This window comes from Rhipicephalus sanguineus, chromosome 3 (assembly GCF_013339695.2).
Source record: "Rhipicephalus sanguineus isolate Rsan-2018 chromosome 3, BIME_Rsan_1.4, whole genome shotgun sequence".
In the NCBI taxonomy this organism is placed as follows: domain Eukaryota; kingdom Metazoa; phylum Arthropoda; class Arachnida; order Ixodida; family Ixodidae; genus Rhipicephalus; species Rhipicephalus sanguineus.
In genome coordinates, this window is record NC_051178.1 from 33,567,990 (window position 1) to 33,589,866 (window position 21,877).

The following is a 21,877-nucleotide window of genomic DNA, read 5'->3' on the forward strand; positions in this document are numbered from 1 at the left end:
ACGGTAACCCTGTGACAGCTAAAGTTCAAAGTAAGGCCGACTGGAACACTATGGCGAAGTGCCACAGAAAATAATGGGCATGTGAGAGGACGTCCCATTGAGGTACTCTTTCAGGACGTGAACCTGGAATCAGTTACATTTAGTTATTTGTTCATACAAATAATTTTTGCAATATTGTAAATTTAGTTGCACGGAAGAAACCAACAAAACATATAGTAGTAGTGCGTGCAGGATGGCCGTTTCGCTGTAGATGAACTTTTAGCAGATGAACTGGCAAAATTTGCTGTCTCTCTTATAGTGCGTTCGTCAGCCACGTGGAATGACTGATGGCTATGGCAGCTCAGCATTTTATTTGATAAAACTGTATGTTGAGTTTACTAGTAATAGCATGGTAAGCGTTTATATCTTCTACGTTACAACACTGCGCACATGTATAACAGAAGTACGCACAAACAGGCTCTTTTATCCACTGGTTTATTTTCAACGAACTCAAGCAACATCAAAACATGCACAGAAACGCGCATGCGCAATGGATGAAGTAATGTCAAACAACCACGGCCCTGAGAGCAAGTCTTGTAGGAAATTTACGGCAGGCCGAACACCTCGACCTCAGCGAGCTGCAGGACGTTCTTTAGCGGCTCTTGGCAATCTGTGCAGTTCTGGGTGATCTGTATACTGACGTAGCGGCCTCTGACGGGGCACGGCTTGCACTCGAGGAACACCAGCGCTTCGTCTTCGATACCGCCCTTCTCGTGGTAGTGGCAGCGCGTGTTTCCTTTGAACGGCACGTCGTTGTATTCAGCTGTGATGGGTAACGGACCCACGCGCACGTCGAAGTCGTGCAGCCTGTCTCCTGCATATAGACATAGGGGTTTATGTATGTGGAGCCCTCAAAATAAATTGTGCGGGAAAATTAGGCGAGCGAAAAGCCTTGGTTGACGCATTATCCAGGCTTTGTAAACACCTTGCTTAAACAGAGAGCGCTTGATATAGACATACTGCCTTTGTGTTCTCTTCGCTGCATGTCTGTCATGTCTACAAGAGAGATATGAAAACTTCAAAACTTCTATTCTGCAATGCATTTTGCTATCTGAGGAGAAAAGGCAGGGCGTGCAAACACGGACACAAGAAAGAAGTCAGGACTCCACAAACGCCGTGTGTCCGTGTGTTCGCCGCGTGTCCGTGTCTTGTGTCCGTGTTCGCACGCCCTGCCTTTTTAGAATGAATACTTATCAACTAGCTCAGCTCTCTGTTATTCTGAGGAGAAATCAATTACGTCGCCAAACTGCCTGCGCAGTCGGCCCGGTACTTGATGTATTTTCCCAATGGAGCTCTATACGTAATGACTTAAGGCGCCTACTGCACGCCTACATGACAGGTCCATAGGGGGCATGGGGTCACACGAGCTTGTGTTCCTCGACGTGGACCGTTGCATTTATGGGCAGAAAATACTGCGACCTTCAAAACCGGAACGTCACCGCAAACCACGAGACATAGCGCAACTTAGCCATTTTGAACAACAAAAGCACTGCTTGAGTGCTTTGCGGCGCACCCAGACACCGAAGCCACTCTCTTAGAAAAAAGAAAAGACTCAAAATATGGTCACCACATCCAATCGAAGAAATTCGATTCTTAATTTGGCCCTTTTTGTAAGGTGGAATCAAAAATGGAGGGTTAACTTTTCTCCAAGAGCGGAATGACTCTCATGAAGGTATCCACGATTAAGTGGGCGCCGTATACGTTATATACTATATCACGTGGCTGGTGTTCGGCGCCGATCCTGTGTTCCGTGGCGCGCGGCTCGTATTTGGCGCGACGGCGGCGACTCGGCGAATGCGCCACCTCTCTCTGTCTACCTTGTCTCTTTGAGTGTGTTGCGTGTCTTGTAATTTGCAGTTTTGCGTAGAGATAACTTGCGCATATTCGGTTGCGGTCACGCCATATTGTGCGCCGAGGCTCTGTGTTGGAAGTGACGCTTGGAGGCATAGGCGTGCGCAGGTTTCCCCATTATGGGGGGCAAAGGTTCATCGCAGCGCCCCTGACCCTATTAAGTCAATGTATGGGGCAGATTTTGCGCCCCCCCCCCCTCTTAGGCGACTCGTAGGGTCAATGTACGGGGCAGATTTTGCGCCCCCGATCTTAAGTGATTAGGGGGGCGGCCGCCCCCCCTGCCCCCCCTGTGCGCACGCCTATGCTTGGAGGGGCCACATTCATGGAGTTGCGGACACGGACAACGTGCGCTTCTTAACGGTGAGTGTGCGCTTTTATTGATGATTAGAGGGGTTTTGTGGCGCAAGGGCCATGGGTGGCCAACGAGGGGCTTGTATTTGATGTGCTGTTAGCGATGACAAATGATTACGATGACAGGGTGCATTATGTATGTATACAGGCCTAAATTAACGCGCTATGTAGATGTGTAAAACGTGTGTGTAGAGTATAAAATTATGGCAGTGATATGTAATGTGATCTATGGGTGTGGAATGAACTACAAGTGAGCATGATATCTACGAGTGAAATATGGGAGAATAGCACGAATGCCTCCTCAAAGCCTTTGAGGCCAAAGGCAGGGACGCAGGTGCTTTCTCTAATGTAGCTACCGCAGCAACAACCTCTTTTGAAAGGTCGTGCTACGAAGTGCCTGCGTATATGACGCGAAAGCTATAGACTTCTTTCAAAAACGCGAAAAGTGACTCATGTTTAAAGACCGGTTCCCTACCGATGAACATTAATGGGTGAAATTATATTTGTTGTCGGTAGGGTAATGGAAAGTGTTGTTTTCTAAGCGTGTCTAATTCTTTACACTGCATTAAAATGTGAAGCACGGTTAGTGCTTCACCACATCTCGCACACAAAGGTGGATCGCCGCCGGACAGTAGGTATGAGTGTGTACTACGCGTGTGTTCTGTCCTTAGCCTTGTAAGTGTTACTTCTGTGCGGCGTGACTTTGATACTGGCGTCCAATTACCAAGGTGCGGCTTTATAACGTGTAGCTTATTTTCTGTGTGCGTAACCCATATGCTCTGCCAAAAGGCCCTGAGCTTTCTTTTGAGGAAGGATTTTAGGTCTAGTGCAGGGATATCTATGGACGTATTGGGACTGTTTTCGTGAGTGTACAGTCAAACCCGCATTATCGAACACGAATAAATCTGTAATTAGTTTGATATAAAGCATTTAAAGAACTTGCCATAGTTTCGGTTAAAATTTCGTTGCGCATGTCGGCTTCCCGGCACTGCTTTATTATATTGCAAGGAAGGCGGGTTCACGGCAATACGCGGACATTTTTTTACTTTTTATTTTCCCGCGGTTTTGAGTGCGGGTTATATGCTATGCAGAAGAGATGGATGTGAACAGCGCTTCAAGATCTGCACACGCCGGGCGCCGGCAAGTTCTAGTCGTGCTTGTCGACCGTCAGTAGTGCCGACTGTGCTTCTAGGGATGCTGTACGCAGCGGAGACGTCGGACCTCTTGTCTCTTCGTTAGACTGTGGTGATTATCGCCAGACTTGCGGAGAACAGCCAGGTTCTCCCATTGTAGGGTATGGGTTTTTTTTTTTTTGTTAACAAAGGCAGCGGAGAGTCACGGGTAAGAAATCGGCAACCACGCACGACGAGCCCATGGGCGCGACGACGAGTCATCGAGGGACAAAGCGTGTGATGGCGCGCAGTAAGGTCCACTCGCTCCGTACGGCACCTTCCTAGTTAAAATCACGGCTCACACTCCGAAATACATGCGGGAAAGTGTGTGAAGGAAATCCAAGTTCTTGTGAGAGAAAGGAAGCTTCTGAAGGTGGTTCGCAGTGCCCGACGTTGGAAGTGCGTAGTGTTTGGGCTATTTTTATTCGATGTAGCCGTAAATTTTGCTGTGCATTGACGTTAGAGCATTGTCCTGTTCTAAAATAGTTTGATATAAAGGATAATTCAATTTGCGGATAGTAGGGTTTGACTCTACTCTTATTTCACCCGCAACTTGCCTTCGTCAAAACAGCTTCTACTTATGGAAACTGGCGCCAGTCAATCCCCAATAGTAAGGCTTCTTTTTTGTGTGTGATGAGCAGAATTGGACATATCAGTCACATGTGCTCGCCCACACTATGACTGTGTGTCGGCGAACATGCTCGCTTGTCATTTGTGCCCCATAGAAAGAAAGAGATGGTACCCCACTCCTTGCGGTTGCGTATGCGTATGCCGGTGACGGTGATATCCTCGGACAGGTCCACCATCCACCACGGAAACAGCTCGTTCCAGTAGGAGTCGAGTGTGTGGGCGAAGTAGGGCGGCTTCAGGCCGTCCGTGTTGTGCGACCCGTCCACCGCCTTGTCCGACGTGTACTGGATACCGTACAGCTCGTACGTAGAACTTTGCTGTGTCTTCTTCTTGTACGCATAGTTGACACCCGTGCCGGTCTCTGTGAAGGAGACAGTTACGGAGGATAATGCCGCACTGCGTCCCTTATACGCCTGTGCTAGGGCTGGGCTCTCTCAAATCTACAATGCATTTATGGACTTAACACAACTGTGCGCTTACAGCTAGGAACTGCGTAATAAAAATTAATAAACAAATAAATGAAATTAAAAGCAAATAAGCAGGAAAATAAAAATGAGAATGAAAGAACATAAAATATTATAAAAACATAAAAATACACTAACACAGGAGGTCAAACACAAAGAGCGACACTGCTAACACAGCGTAATCTTGCGCTTGCTTCTTTCCTTTATTGCTTTTCCTCTGCACAAGCCTGCACGCTGCATCATAATACATCAAGTTTTTTGTAGCCTGCTCACATTAAACTCATCGAGTACTAACAGTTCATCGAAAAGGATAAGCTCCAAACATGGACAGCCGCGTTTTGATTGGAAACAGACAAACCAGACTGACGCGTCATTGGGTAAGTGAAGGGTACGCCAATTTCTGTCGTTTGCTTTTACTTTGAATTTATGAGTTCATGAACTTTTGTTTGCTTGTGTCCATCTCCAAAACTATTTTTGTAACGATCTCAGGACGATAAAATAAAACGTTTCAATGTAAAAGACAGCGGGTACAATTTCGGTGCAGGGCGCTTTTAAAGGTGCCATTTTCATTTCCCACTTGCAGCAGTATGAAACTGCTTAGCCCTTTAAGTGCAAGCCACGAGCATAATATTGCATGCTTCAAGATTGTCACACCAAGTTTAGAAAATGATATTTTAGCACAGTATTATGAAACTTTAAACACTATAAGACTGTAGACCAGAACACAGCGAATTCCATGCGCATCGCCATATTTGCATCGCGCGTCGCGCCATCTATCGCACACGCGACGAAAGAACATGCGCGGGCTGCCACGCCAGCAGACGCTACACAGAGCAAACGTGTGTGCATATGCGTGCATTCAACTTCAACGCCCGAAAAATACAATCCTAAAGAATCAATCAAATTACATATTCGTTGCGTGGTTGCTGCCATTGGACTATGATTCAATTTGCACGGGAGAAAGCTTCGCGTTCAGCCATCTTTATTTGAGAAAGGGACTTTGATTTTTTAATCTTCAAGAGCAGCTCATAACGTTTTCTCGCTACCATGCCCCCTGACCAAAAGAGACCAATACGCAGAGAACAGAACTTTCATTGTCGACCACGGCATCACACTTCCGCCGTGAAGCAGTATGTTCGTAACTGTGTAGAGCGCCTGCAATAACAGCAGTAGTGGTATCACCGAAGCACGCGTGTTGGCACTCTTGGCTCGGAAAGGCTGCGTTGCTCACGGCACCATTCAACTGAAACGCAGGATAGCTGAGCTCTTCATCACGAATTTAAGCAGCGACAACCAACACCTGGTCAAACGAATGGCAGTCACTAATTTCGAAGCCACTGGTAACAGAGCATGTTCTACAATTGCTGCGATTTTCGCATCTGTCAAAGGTGAATATGTGATGGCCAGTAAAATCGATGTGAATGGGCGGAGAATGATATAAATTATAATGATTGTTAGGGTTTTGCGTCCCAAAGCCACAATATGATTGCGAGGGACGCCGTGGTGGAGCGCTCTGGAAATTTAAACCATCTATAGTGTTCTTGTAGTGGGGTTGAACGTTCACCTAAATATAAGTAGACCGGCCTCTATCGTTTAGATTCCATCAGAATGCGGCAGCCGCTGCCGGGATTCCGTCGACTAGACTACCGTAATACACTAGACTACCGCGGGGGGTGGGCGCAGAAAGATAAAATACGCAGTATTTTACGCGTGTTTAGCTACTGTTTTGCGTCCACTTCAAAAATAAACAGACCCCGATCGTGCAGCGCCGCATTATAACGGAATATACAGGCCGGCTAGTAGGACAGCACACCGACCGAGTGTCGTAAGAACAAGAGTTGATACGCTGTCAAGCGAAGCAGGTGCTTGACGGCGGCGTAATCCAAGCCTCCACTAGCTGGTGGGCGTCCCCCGTCGTACTTGTAAGAACGATGGGAGCGAACTAACTTCAAGCAGACTCGCCGAACCCCAGTCCTTACAACGCACATTGGACCAAGCGACGTTCTCATGTGAAGACGTGACCGCCTGACGTCATGTTAAAGTTGCAAATTTGGCGATCTGTGATGTCATTTCAAGCTCATTTGGGTCATGTGACTTTTTTGGAGCGTTCATGTTGACGCCGACAGTCATTTCTTGCGTTTCGTGCGGCACCTGAACCATTCTTCTTATTAATCTTCACCTGTATCGCGTGCCTTTCGTTCCACTAACGCTGCGCGCCCGGTGCCTCCATATGAGGAGCAACATAAGAGGTATCTGCGTGACGTATCATTCTTGGTATATGAAAGTAGCCGGCGCAACTTTCTCAGCAGAGAAAACAGAAGCAAAAGCAACAGTGTGAAGGGTTCCAGCAGGCTATGACGCGAGCACATGACGAGAAACGCACTGAAGAACGGCTGGACTTAAAAACTGATGTTTAATAAAAGCGTTATTCTCTAGAGCACCTCCGCACATGTGTAATAAAGCAAATGCACTAAGCATGCAAAGTTACAAACTAATCCGCCCCAATCCCTTTTTTTTCTAACCGATACGTGCAATACGAGGCGACACAGTTTTGACGTAAATTGAAAGTCGCTACCGGTGAGATGGACCTGATTCACTCACACATAACTTAGCTTCGAACTTGTTGATATGGAAAGCTTCGCTTATTTCTCTTTACATTCTATTACGCTCTCTCCCCACAATCGAAACGCTGCCAAAATCTGGTCGGCAGACCTCTTTGCAACGTAAATGAGTTTACAAACCTCAGAAGAACTTGAGCACTTACCATTGTACAGCGTGTCCTTGTATCGATTCTGCAAAGAAAAAGAAAACAGAAGGTAGGTCATCGCCATACTGGCCTTTAATTAATAGCATTTAGAGCGCTGCACAGGTGAGCACACTGAACTTTCGCGTCAAGCCCTATAGTGACCAAATGACAGTGAGTGCGCAATTCTTGCTATCGCATAACAGAAGCGTAATTCTATGGAAATAGGAGTTAGTTGGTTCATACTGCACAAATATTCGAATTACATCGAAACAACGACGTTTACGTTGAACCCAAATTTGTAGCATCCTTTCATACGCATTGAGGGGCTGTCCATGCGCGTGATAAGTGAGCGAGCCAACTACCTACTGCTATAGCATTACCAAAGATCTTGCGGAGTCTTAACAACAGCGTGAAGATATCGCCCAACAGCGTGAAGCAACAGCGTGAAGATATCGCCCAATGCACGTAGGCTAGTGAAGCACTGAAGAGGCTAGAGGGAACCTTGCACCCGGACCGGCTGGTGCACGCCGTAACGTCACCTGTGGCATCACTGCGCTGTTGCCGCGCATGCGTCACAACAGCAAAACTTTGCCAGCTGTACACGGCATCATCTACAACCTCACCTCCCCACTTCGCCCAGAGCACGGTAAAGTCATGATAAACTCACAGGGTCCTTTATGCTTTACTAGAGGCAACTCGAAGGCTCAAGCCATCTTCTTCTTTTCAGTCGACGTATTGATCCTGCCCCGCCACCCTCCGAAAGCTTCGCGCACCTAGCTTGGTTTATAACAATATCTGGGGCTTAACGTCCCAAGTCTTGCGCGGTTTTGCATTGCCTCCGGGGTCGGAGGCACCTCACCTATAGTTTTGCACTGCCTCCGTGACCTGCCCACTTGTGGCCAAGCTACGATGTCACGTGATGACGGCATCATGTGACGTAATGCTAAAATGTGTGACGTCATGATGGCGTCACAAACTTTAGCGATCTGTGACGTCATGATGACGTCACATGGTGCCGTCATCACATGATGATTTTTTGCATCAGCCGTCCCCGACGCCGCGGGACGCCGACGCCGATGGTCAAATTTCGCGTTTGATGCAACACTTAAGGCTTTCGCCTTAATAATTCTCACTCTCCTGCTTACCGGCACAAACCCGCAACATAGCAGAGCACTACAGCAGATCTCTACGTAAGCATGAAGGAAGAGCGGAGCTGAGCGGCTTTCTTTGTTTATGTGTTGTTTTCTGTTTCTTTTTCTTTCTATATACAAAGCTATCTCTTGTCTATGTCTTTGTTTGACTCTTTGTTTCATTCTCTCTCTCTCTGTCTTTTCTTTTTCTCTATTTCCCTTTCTTTGTTTCTGTAATGTGCTTCACTCTCTCCCATCCCCTTTCCCGTCCAACTCAATTTCACATCTCTCCTCCTTACCCTCACTTCTCTTTCCAAACCCCTTGGTATACTACACTATACAAGGCGATGCCATGCGATGATAGACAGCGCAAAACAAAGCACGGCCATCGAAACTATACACACAGGAATAAGCTATGCTACGCTCCGCTAGCGTGCTTGGATAGCGGAGTGCTTAACACGATCGCCTACGCGTCGTCGTTACGCGGGTTCGAATCGCACCTCGCGAAGATTTCTGTTCGCCAAGAATTTCCTTCTCTCTCTTCTTTTCATTCAGCCTTTCATTCATTCTTTCTCTCTCTACTTGTTCTCTCACCCATCAGAGTTATTACAGGCCACGCCGGAGAAATGGGCGCACGTGTTCTGGGAGAGAAGTAGGAGAGGACGAAGATGAAGAAGAGGATGCAAAGAGCGCGTGCCGGTTCGTGATGAGGATCATTTCTGTTGACGTGTCACGGGCCGGTGCTCGGCTTCAGCAGATCCGCTGTTCATAAGTCGCGGCGGTGGTCACAAAACAACTACATTGTGAATTAGGCGGGCATGGTTGCTACACCTTTGAATCATGCTTGATCGTGAATCTTTGGAAGGCACCAGGAATAAATTATGAGCAGCGCGTGCAGGAAGACATCTATGTGTGACAACCCAACGCTTTGTACACAATTGTGTACACCACTTGTGTCTGTTATTTCTATCGACTAGGGGCTGAAAAAGAGCCAGACATATCGAGCTTTGGATGAATTGAACCACCTGCATAATCAATTTTTCTTCATTTAACTTCATTTTGCAGTGTACTTTTGCATATGATCACTCTGCTGAAGGCACCACCACGTTCGACGAGTAGTTCGACGTGCAGCTTCCTGCGAATCATGCGAAAAGTACAATTTTTCTTTTCTCAAAGTGGACATAACCAAAAATGAACTTGCACTATATCTCTAGCCTGAGATTTCATTCCATTTATGCTCAAACAGAGCATCAAAGGGTTCAGGATAAACAAATATTTAATTACAACTTAATTGGGATTAGTTACTATAACACACACAAATTAACATAATATGACATTATTTTTGTTGCAATTACACTACTGAGCGCCTTGAAGTAACGTTGCATCGATAGACAGTTCTTCATAGGTGGAGTCTGCAAGGGTTAAAAGCCATATATTGGAACAAAGGAGCCCAATTGGCCCCTGCGACGAAAAATGTCACCTGCTGCAAATGTCGTATGGCTTATTCGATCTATGATTTCACGCTGACAGTGCATTGACACTTGCAAGATGGCTAACGATATTTATTGCGTTCCACCACCAGGCTCGCAGCCAACCAAGTTTGCCAGCTGTGAGCGGTGGATAGCAGCTATTATCCCCGAGAACGAACACTGGCGGCGCGGCAGTCGCAGCTATGTGACGTCACGGCAAGGACTCTCTTGCTCTGCGGCCGAGGATCGCCTTTTTCTGCGCCCACCGCGTACCCGCTCTTTCGCGATACGGTGATGATTACTGCTCATTCTTGCGATACAAATCTCGCAAGGTGCAAGTTTACACTACAAGGGAAAGTTAAGTAAGCTGTCGAAAGTTTGAATAACTCAGAGATCGTGGCACTTCAGCGTGCTTTCGTTATCACTAGCGAGATGGCGCGAAAGCCTGGAAGGGCGCGCTTTAAAGGTCGTCGCCCTATGCGTTGCGATGAGCGCACACTTCTACAGGGCGTGGTCGCTCGTGCGGGCGTGCTTATCTCGTCATCGCGGTGGTTTGTACGTCTTGTGGTCTTATCGCAAGTTTGCGTTGAAGTTACAGAGAGCACGACGGCCACTTCGCTCACTGCAGCGGCCGCTTCTGCGAAAAGAGCGCGCTGCTCACACACAAATAAGTTACAACTGTGACAGTTCGCGCTCATCCTGTGTAAACTGTGCGTTCGTTTCGTGCGTCCTCCTTTATGTTTGAGCAGCGCGCCTTAACTACAATGTTTAACTACAAAACACAATGTTTTGAAGATTTCCTGTCGTGTCAGACAATGGATGCGCGTCCTGCCCCCACCAGCACATTGATGCACATCGAGGCATCCCAACTCAACGCGCGGCGCGCCTCCCAATACAGAGTGGCGAAGTTGTGCACGTTGGAGAACCTGTAGGTAGCACACTGCTCACGCTACCCGCCATCTACGCTGGTGCTATGCGCAAGTGTCTAATTCTAATGCGCAGCGCGTTCACATGTGAACATAGAAACAGAGGTCCGCAACAAAATGACTGGGCTGTTCATCATCATCCAGTCTGAAGCTGCGCTGGTATGATCTAAACTGTTCTAATCAAATTATGTCCGCGGCGTCAAGGAAAAACTGCCTCAGCGCTAATGTTTCTTGTGAATGTCCCAAAAATTACTCTGCATCTGGCAAAAACTCTATCTCATATACATAAACTATATGCAGGTGCACTGAATTTATTTATTTATTTATTTATTTATTTATTTATTTATTTATTTATTTATTTATTTATTTATTTGCAACTTATCTGCGTCGTGAAGGCCAAGCAAGAGGAAAAATAAAAAAAACATGGCTGATCCCTCCGTCATAGGAATCCGTATAACACGAAAGTGAAACGTGTCTTCATAGAAGTAGTGCTTATTGTGTAGTGATATATGTGAGCTTGTACAACGTCTATTCGTGTTTGGCAGCTATAGCACCGTTTGACGTGGATGCACCCATTAAAGGGCCCCTCACCAGGTTTGACAATTTTGAGCTGACGAGCGCAATGCATGCACTGGGCGTTCACGATCACGTCTGCCAAAATTTGCAACGCTACGCGCCGCGGAAATGGGTCAAATTTCAAGCTGAACGCCGCTTGCCCTTCTTCTCGCGGCCGCGCGCCCAGAGAATGAGGGGATGACGTGCATGAGAGAATGGCCCTACGTAGATGGTAGTGCTGTGGCGTCGCTCCTCTAAGTAGACGAGTGTGCTCTGACGTCGCTAACAGTAGCACGTGACACTGCGATAATTATTTGACACGACGCGTAGTTTTTGTAATTTGCTGCTTGAATGGATGAATAAAACTTGAGAGCAATAATAAAACACACAAACGGAACGTGTGCGTTTTCTTTTTTTAATTTTTACTGCGAATCGCAGCGAGATTCGAGACTAATCTACCTCCGTTTCGCACGCGTTCGTGTTCTCGCGCTTTGCGCATCGTGCAGACGCCACCCTTTACAACGAAACTAATTTTCTACTGCGTTCCAGCGCTCATTAGGCTCATTTATCCTCCCGCGTCTAACTAGATGTTCATGCGGCACACCGCTAGTCTCGCGTCCGTACAAATGTTGCAGCTTTCGTGCTCAGTAATAGGTTGAAAGCCAAGTGATCGGCGAGGGCGCATTCGGCATAACTTGCAGAGATGAAGCGCAAAGAACGCCGCCACAACACCGCTCGCGTTTCGGGGGCTCGGGCTGGTTCGGGCGCGTCATGCGCTCGTGACATTCTGTGCGTATGACGTGTTCATGCGTATGCGTTATGTGATCCATCCGCTCGCGTGCCGAAGAGGGCAGGGAAGGGATTTGGCTTGCGAAGGCTACGCGGGGCGAGCGGCGAGGGTTTGCAGCTCGCCTCCTCGCATCATGGTTTCGCGCCGCTACAAATTATTGTTTTTCTCAGCTTCTAACCGACCGATTAGAAAAATTCTTGCGGCATAATGCTCTTTATTGGGCTCGCCACAACTTGCAATGTGTAACTAAAATTCGTTAGGTCACCTGGTGAGGGGCCCTTTAATAGGCTGTCAGTCACGTTCGTCATACACTAATAGCCTCACATGCCAATTTTGGTATAAACTAAGATAAGGAGGCGACCAGACGTAGATAGATAGATAGATAGATAGATAGATAGATAGATAGATAGATAGATAGATAGATAGATAGATAGATAGATAGATAGATAGATAGATAGATAGATAGATAGATAGATAGATAGATAGATAGAAACGGCCAAAGTGCCTTTAGTTCACGAACAAATGCTTGGCAGTTTAAAATATGGTGCTTGTTGTTCTCCCTTTTCGCTTATTCAAGATCATTCATTTACTGTTAAATATTAATAACTCTGTTCACAACATCATAGGTCTTTTTTAATATTTGGCTGAAAACTGGGCGCGAAAATTGAATGCCATATGGCAACCTTGGCTATTTCTAGCTTGAGTTTTGGCTCCTATTCAAAGGTATACCTACGGAAACCCTGCTCGTAAGAGGTTCTTTAACAATAAACGAAATTGCCGCATGGGTGAACCACCGTGGTGGTCTTCACACAAATTGCCTGTTGTCCACACTTTACGTGCACTTCTTACTCCAAAGTTCGCTGTCGTTTTTGTCCATATGATTATTTGAGCAAGCTATTTTCACTTATTACAACTACAAACTCCTCTCAACCAGACCAGCAACCTTGCTTTTAGTTCTGTTTTAGATGCGAAGTATCTCTTGCTCGGGGGTATGTAAGGCGGCGTGGTAATCCGCACGCAGCGTTGTCCGCACTCGCACTACGCATGCGCGACTCTCCTCCTTCCCTCTCTCCAACAGCTGCGCGTTACTCTCTCCACTTCTCTACCAGCACCTGCTTGCGCTTCTCCTGCGTTCTCGCTTCTGCCCTCACGGCGCATACGCTACTCTCCTCCTCTAGTCTCCTCTCCTTCAAATAGTAGAGCGCCGCGCGCGTTCAGTCCAGCGCTTGCCTCGGTTGGTTCCTCTGAAATGCGGGCTCGACATGCCGAAATTCTCTCCTGCACAGCGCCGCGATGAGGGCCAGCGCATGCGCGTCCCCTCCCCCTCTCTCTGTTCTCCTACGCTGCCTTTCTCTCGCGCGCCGGTCGACGTTCCCCGCACGCCCTGTGAGAATTAACGTCCAGGCTAGAGGGAAGACACGACGCGCGTAGTGTTCTTCTTCGCGTTCCACGACGCGAGGTCGGTAGCATGCCCAGCGAACGCCAACGGAACGCGATCGTGCAAGTGCTCCGGCTTCGCATCGCCTCATGGCCCCTTTAGCGGGGGATGGTGCAATTTTTTTTACTTACCGCAGCGTAGTAAACGTATCCCTTAGGCATGAGGGGCTTGCCATGTGGGAAAGGTGTCAGTAGATCACAAGAATACTTCTTGGTGTTCGATATCCTGCGCAATACGAAGCACGAAACCGACATTGAAGGAAAATTTCCACACTAAGAGCGAGCATAATATTTCCTGCTCAGTGCATTTGGTTTGGTCGTGTGCTTTCTCCCAACACTAAAATAGGTTCCTTAGAAGCGCGAAGGTGCTATTCTTTTATTCGGTTCATGTATTCTTGACTGTTATACGTTTGATATGGTATACTAATTAGTACACTCCGAAGTGTACTCTCTCGTGCTAAGTATGCATCGACGAACATCATGGGCACATCACAGATATACCATGGGACGAGCTCTCTGAAAACCAGAATGCTAAACAATACTGCAGCCGAATAGGCGTTGCTGTAATCAGTGTACACCACTTGAAACTGTAGCAACATGCGCTGTTCAAGATATCATGGCTGCAATTTTGTCCAACTGGTTTTGGTTACTTGGTCAAGCGGCCACGCTCGACGCGGTGGTGAGCGTTCCAGATCGCGCTCTCGCTTCAAAATACTTTAACGTATGTACATACCTCTTGTCGCAACTTGTCTGTCTTTTCGGTAAATTTCCGAAGAATGAGAATATGGCCATATCTAATGTATAGTTCCGACCTCGGCGCACACACAATGGCCACTTTTGCAGACAGGAATATTTACAGAAAAATAAAGACTCCCATTCTCACATGGTAACAGTTGGGGAGGAGGAGAAGGAACAACAATTATTTAGACAAAAAGCTGTTACCTCCAGTCGGCACAGGCGACACCGCAATGTGTGAGAGACTTCGAGGCTGCTTTTGACGGTTGTGATAAGATAGCGCACACAACGAGAGCAGCCGACTTATTCTGTAGCCAGCCCCGACGATAACGCTTGAATAGCCTATCACTGAGTATCAAAGAAGACGCGTTCCGCCAAAGATCTGATTAGTCGATGTCTGTCGTTGCCGCTGTCATTGTACAACAAGTGTTCCTTGTGCTTGGAGTTTGTTCTGCTGGGCAGAGGTTCGTCGAATAAAGAATTACATCTTCAATTGTCTGACTGCCACCTTCCTTGCCGTCACTACCACATCTGGTGGCGGTATTGCTGCACTGTCATGTTCCGGAGGCCCTCGTGAAGCAGTGATCCCACCCCAAGCCGTAAAGAAGAAGACGCTAAGGACATCCTGGATCGTCGAACTAGCCGCAGGAGGCTAGGACTTCCGCCGCGGTGCGGGTCCTTTTATTGCGACAGCAATTATATGGACAGTCTCGGCTGGTCGCCGCCGCCGTCATGCACCGTATATATATATATATATATATATATATATATATATATATATACAGGAAAACAAGACGGTGCACGTACGAAAAAGCAATATTTTATGCCTAACGTTTCGGCCGTGCCACGGCCGAAACGTTAGGCATAAAATATTGCTTTTTCGTACGTGCACTGTCTTGTTTTCCTATACGTACCGGACCCACTGAACTTTCCCATTATATATATATATATATATATATATATATATATATATATATATATATGTGTGTGTGTGTGTGTGTAAAAGCCCCAAAGAAAAAAATTGGGGGACCCTTAAGCTTCGCCTTTAAGAGTTGAACGCAATAGAGAAATCCGGCCCCTAGTGCGCTTTCAACCACTAAGTGCATACTTATTAATGTGTATTGTTACACACACGCACACAGACACACACACGCGCGCGCGCGCGAGTGGTACATACAGGTTTTTGATCTGAAGCAAGAGTCGCCTCCAAGATATACGCCGCGCGCTCGCCATCTCGGAGGCCATGAAGAGACTCACAATGCCTCACAGATAGCAGCACATTATCTAGCGTTTGTTGTTTGCTTGATCAACGCCTCCTCTGGAAAGCCCGCGTTGGCTTGATATGTTTTCCGCTAGATGGACATAGTTGTCCATTTTAAATGCGAAGCATTTCTTAGCGAACCTCTGGCACTTTGAGCGTTTCTATCTACGTATCCATCCATCTATCTATCTATCTAGCCGCCTACGTCTGGGTGCTCTCATGATCGCCTCCTTAACTTGGTGTAGCCCAAAATTTGCATGGGAGGGTAAGATGATTTGACGAATATGATTGCCGGGTCATGACATGAATAACGGTAAAATCCTGTCGTGTACGTCGTCAAACCCTTTCCACTAGACACGTGTGGCTCATACCCGTTTACCGCGGGCCGCGGTGTACGGGTATGCGCCACAGGTGATTGACAGTTTATATCTACCCAGGAACGGCGAGAATAGACATTGGTAACTTAAATGCTAGAGCATTAAGGAAAACCAACATCGGCAGCGTTGACTCAACGATTGGAAAGAGTGAAAATTAGGTTCCCAGCAGGAATCGAACCCAAGCATTCTGCGTGGCAATCAGGTATTCTACCACTGAGCCACGCCAGGTCTATAAACTGGTTTGGAAAAACAGCCCACGCAGGCGTAATATCGGTGCAATGTCAATTGTGCTTGTGGTGCTGGCTATCTAATTTTACAAGAAAGCAATGAACACTACATGATACCCCTACGATGTGTACTCCTACGATACAGGCGTCATATCAGATTAATGTCTGTAGTTCCAGTGTTGGCTCCGCTTTTATAGCAGTCTAATAAACATTACGTTTGTATTCCTATGATTCAGCAAGCTATATTGAAGCATTGCTCGACCCCGGAGGAATGCATTAACGAAAGTTACATATGATATCCACATCACCGCAGCGTAATGTGCACTTCGTCCACCAGAACGACGCAGTCTCCTCTTCATTTCTTACGAGGTTGGGCGATGGCCTCATGCTGACCGAGGATGATGCCAGATTGATTGACAGCCGCTTTGTAGACTAGGCTACGTAGGCAACATACGCCCAGGTAGTCTACGAATACGACAAACACCATCCACTGATGTTGGTCTACGTAGCACTATCCAGGCATACCAGCCTAGACGGCCTATACCTCACCAACATAGGCGTGCCCACAGGGGGGGGGGGCGCCCCTTATTCACCTAAGAGGGGGGGGGGCGCAAAGTCAGCCCCCCCACATTGAGATAATAGGGAGGGGGGGCGCTGCGACACGGAGGGGGGGCTGCAACAAACCTTCGCCCCCCCCCCCCCTGAAGGGGAACCTTGCGCACAGCTATGCTCACCAAACGTGAAGGGTGGCTTCAGGTTCCGACATGTCGCTGGCTCTGTCGACAGACGATTTGTCGACGAAATGACCGAGGCATCCACGAATTCCAACAGCTCTACTATACGACATACTTCACTACCCATGGACCCCTTGTCACCACGATCACGACCGGATCCTATAACAAGTCATCACCAGCTGCTGGTGCTCACTGATCACTGTGATGATTCCCTTGTTCAAGAACTGTCAAGAACTTCTTGCACACATGCACACAGGTTCGTGAAACGTGCGTGCGTTCTCTGTACACATATAAGCACTACATATCAGCTTACCGCTTCCGGTGTTGGTAATACCCACGTTGCCATTGGCAGCGTTACCCAACCGTAAACAACTGGTTATGAACACATATGCGGCTCTTCAACATATAATATGTGTGCTTATAAAATTTATACAAATCTTTAGCTTCATTTTGTAACGTGTCGCCCAGTAAAAAATGTTACGCCACAGTAACCAACCCGCCGCATGCTTCGCATAACATCGACTCCCACGGTACGCGGGATCTGCCGAATTTTTTTTAGAGCTGTTTGAAAGTTCGTGTGTGTTTTTAGCGGCGATGGCTGCGCTATCCCGGCCTTTTTCGACGTAGTTTGATGGCCTCCCAAATGCGCCTACAAATCGCCGAATGGGCTCGTTTTCGTCGTGACACCTGTCGAAAAAAATGCGTTAAGGAGACTCCTTCCACTACATGGCATTTATGTAGTGTTTTTTTCCGAAGTAGTTGCAAATCGTGGCTTTGTGGTAGGACACCTGCTTGCCATGCGAACGGCCCGGGTTCGATCCTCAGTGGGACCGAAAATTTTATTCTTTATTTTATTTGCTTCTTTCTCGATTTTTCGCTCACGGACGATTTTTCGCTCACAACCAACGGTGCCGACGCCGACGGCAGAATTTCTGCAACACGAGCTCTCTAACGCTATCGCGTTAAAATATTTCAGAAAAATTCAGAAGCGCGGAATCGAAACAGGGACCTCTCGTTCCTCAGCGCGTGACGGTAACCACTACGCCACGAAACGCAGATCCTCCAGAGAGCTAACGGCGAGAGACTCAGACACGGCAGGCGCTTATAATTGTTTCTTCATTACCAGCGAGATGGCGTGATGTGCGCGCGGCGCGTTGGGCGCTCGGCGTGCTTTAAAGGTCGTCGCCCCGCTCCTGCGAGCGCCGATGCTGTGCGCCCTACAGGGCGTGGTTGCCTTCGTGCGCTTATCTCAAGTAAAGAAGGGGGGCGGGCGGGGGGGTTGCATGTCTTGTGCTTTCCGCTCGATGTCCGCGCTGAAGTCACTGAGCGCACGAAGTTCACTTCGCTAGCTGCAGCGGCCGCGTTTGGAAAGGAGCGCGCTGTTCAAAGAGAAATAAGTAACAACTGTGACATTCAGTTCGCGCTCGTTCTGTGTGTACCTGTGCGTTTGTTTCGTGCGTCCTGCTTTATGTTGCAGTGGTGCGCTTCAAGTATCGAGCTGTGACGCATGATAGTTCGCGCTCGTCCTGTGTGCGTTCTTTTCGTGCGTCCTTTGGGCTCGAGCGACGCTCTGGCAATTTCGAGCTGCTTTCCGTTCTTCGCGTTACATTCCAATTTGTTGCTATCGCATTCATTGCTTCGCCGTTGCGGCGAAACTGTGACTTTTTTTTTCTTTAACAGTCTGTCTGCTACATTATTTATCGTCACGACGACGTGACAGTATATATGTAGATGTCGCCGCAGGAGTGTTCATGACAGCTTGAACAAGGCGCGAATTACAGGGCCACTAACGCAAGGCGGCTTCAGCTCAAAGCCAAACGAACACGGCCGAACGAACATCAGCGAAATCTTGCGTGCTGGCACTGTGGCGACACCTGTATTCTCCTCCATAATCACTCCCCGTACAGAACGGAGCCAACCTTGCGGCCTAGCGAAAAGGTAGCGCAGACGAGTCGTAGCACGATTTAACCCACGCAGGCGTGAGCATTTTCGCACTCTCGGCAGTGATGGCACGACGAACTCGACGACGTAGCTTACGGGGTGATGCTTGCTTTAGTATTCAAGGATGGGAGTGGTGTACGGCACGAAGCCAACGTTCCTATAGTGGGCCCTCTATGCGTAGGCGTCACGGTGAGGTTCATGGCGTCGCTGGTCCACAGCCGGAAAGAATATCTATATATTATGGTCTATATGGTTGCAAGAAGCAATAGTAACACGAAGCGAGTCTTGGGTATTCCTCACATAAATTTTTATTGCACAGGCCGAACAAAAATGGGAAGTAAATAGGACATTAACGTCGTTTTTACGGATGCCAGTAAGATGGATAGTATATGTGCCGCCATGCAAGCAGGTAATACTAGACTAAAGACGTACTGACATTTTTATTGCGATAGCAATTATATGGACAGTCTCGGCTGGAAAATGTCCGTCCCCGTCGCCGTCATTCACCGTATATGTATAAGTATGTATATATATAGAAAGGCCACAAAGAAAAATAATTAAGAAATTCTTTCCGACGCGCGGAATCGAACGGGCGACCTCTCGCTTTGCAGCCCGCCGCGTTACCGTTAGGCCACGACAGCACAGTCTCTCAGCCTGCTAACGGCGAGCTATTTATATACACCATGTAATTCAGCATGATTTCTTAGTGGCCACATAGATGGCACGACATGCGCGCGTGTTGCGCGCATAAGGATCGTCGCCCCGCCCCTGCGAACGCCGTTGCTGTTCGCTCTACAGGGCGTCGTCGCTTTCGTGCGCTTATCTCAAGGAAAGAAGGGGCGGCCGGTGGGGTGCTTCGCTTCGCTCGCTGCAGCGGCCGCGTTTGCAAAAGGAGCGCGCTGTTCAAACAGAAATAAGTAACAACTGTGACAATTAGTTCGCGCTCGTCTTGTGTGTACCTGTTCGTTTGTCTCGTGCGTCCTGCTTTATGTTTGAGCAGTGCGCTTCAAGTGTCGAGCTGTGACGCACTAGTTCGCGCTCGTCCTGTGTGCGTTCTTTCCGTGCGTCCTTTGGGCTCGAGCGATGCGCTGGCAATTTCGAGCTGCTTTCCGTTCTTCGCGTTACATTACAATTTATTGCTATCGCAATCATTGCTTCGCCGTTGCGGCGAAACTGTGACTTTTTTTCATAAAACTTACCAACAAGTTTTCAGACTGCCGTACAGGTAACCTAAGAGAATGATTTGCTGCATGGGCGAGTTGGCGCACTGTTTTAAAGTAAAAGCAGTGCGCAACGAAGAGGACAAGCGAGACAACGGGGTGGGACGGGCGCTCAGTGCCAACTGGTCTATCGCGAAAAAACTGAGCACGAAAGCGATGCGAGGCCCTACGTCATGCCGGAAGTCTGCAAAGTAGCGCATGATCTCAAAAAAAGTGGCGACTAGGCACAATGTGCCGATCGTCCTTTCAGCGCCGCTGTCGAAGCTGTGTGCGCACATCTCCTGCGAGGTTAAACAGAAGGCGACCTGGGGAATACAGCGCGCTACGTAGATTGTGCGGGGGGGGGGGGGGGGGGGGTTGTGTGTGAATTGCCAGTTCGCATTCGTATATCATATATTGGCCAAAAAGGTGTGTCGACTAGCGGGCCCGTGAGCATGTGTTGGCACTACTAATGACCAGGGCGCGCATCTTCCTGGGCACTGTGTGGTGTGTGGCTGTGTGCCTCCATTCTCTGAATTAAAGGTGCATGGGTGGAGCAGGAAAACTGTTGCACGCGCGCTTTCGCCGGACCCGCGACGGTGGTATAGTGGTTGTGGTACTTGACTACTGACCCGAAAGCCGCGGGAACGAATCCCAGCCGCGGCGGCCGCATGGTGATGGAGGCGAAATGTTAGAGGCCCGTGTAGTCCGATTACGTGCACGTTAAAAAATATCACATAGTCAAAAATTTCTGGGGCCCTCCACTGTGGTTTCTCTCATAAACATACGTGGTTTGGGGAGGTAAAACTCCATATACTATTCTTAGCTTTTGGACGCGTTTAATATGAAAAAAAAAAGGGCGTAGATTATGTCACCCAGACGTCAGCTTGCTTGCGGGGGAGTGAGTTTGAGCTGCTTTGCCGCAATCTTTAGCAGATCTTCGGGTGGATTCACTATCTGATGTGTGCGCAGGCGCGCTTGTGACGTACGGACTCTATATTTCCCTCGATTTCTTTTTTCGTAATACAGCAGTTGGTAGTGAGCGTCTGTCCCGACTTCTTGTCTCTCATGTCGTCTTTTTTTGCGCTCTCATTTTGTTTAATGCCTTGTACAGGCGGGTAAAAATATAATCTGGGAAAGTTCTGTTCTGCGTATTTAAACAGCAAATATACACAGAACGTGTGTACGTATCCGGCGATACTTAAGGACACCATCGTGGGCACATCATAGGCATAAAACTGCATAAGATTCTACGCCGTTTTCATTATTAAACTCTAGTTATCAGCTGGGGTTGTCATATTGGCTCAGTGCGCTACAGGTACTCATGCCCAAGTCTGAGAGTCGTAGCGAAGCGCTTACAAATACAGTAGCGATGATCTTTTAGCAGCGCTGGCTGACGAATAATTTTCGACGTTACGATCCGGCGTCCGATCCGGCATGTGGTGCCGCGGCACGTACGCGTGAAAAATACCGCTCGACATCGCTCTAATGTAAACGCACCTCTGGCAATTCTCGCACTTTTACTTACCTCAGCTGCACTTGAGGCTAATAGCGAAAAAGCTTTCGAACCTAATATTCACACCTTCGACCAATGCAAGCCACCTGCGTCGTGATCTGCCCCATGCAGTACGACCCGTATGACTGCCAGCATAGGTAGGCCTAGCGTACCGGCCGAGTCCGTCTGCATGTCATCGGCGCTTCTGAATTTACGAATACGCAATTGCGATGAGTAAGAATGACTGTAGCGTCGGGCTTTGGCATTGGTTAACCTACAAGGACCATTTTTCCTTGCGCACACTCTCTGCATAAAAAAAACGGTGAGCGTAGATAGGGCGCGCTTTCA

At 48.0% G+C, this 21,877-nt stretch overlaps 1 protein-coding gene across 1 annotated transcript in view; it reads right to left on the bottom strand.

The window, feature by feature from the left end:
• Window positions 1-479: 479 nt before the first annotated feature.
• LOC119386538 (uncharacterized) overlaps window positions 480-21,877 on the bottom strand; it is a 75,246-nt gene continuing 53,848 nt past the window's right edge. Inside the window, exons 4-7 of the mRNA XM_037653805.1 lie at window positions 13,693-13,786; window positions 7,272-7,299; window positions 4,156-4,404; window positions 480-853 (exon numbers count right to left, since the gene is read on the bottom strand). Of these exons, the coding sequence (XP_037509733.1) occupies window positions 585-853; window positions 4,156-4,404; window positions 7,272-7,299; window positions 13,693-13,786 (640 nt within the window). The 3' untranslated portion in view covers window positions 480-584. The remainder of the gene's footprint in view (window positions 854-4,155; window positions 4,405-7,271; window positions 7,300-13,692; window positions 13,787-21,877) is intronic.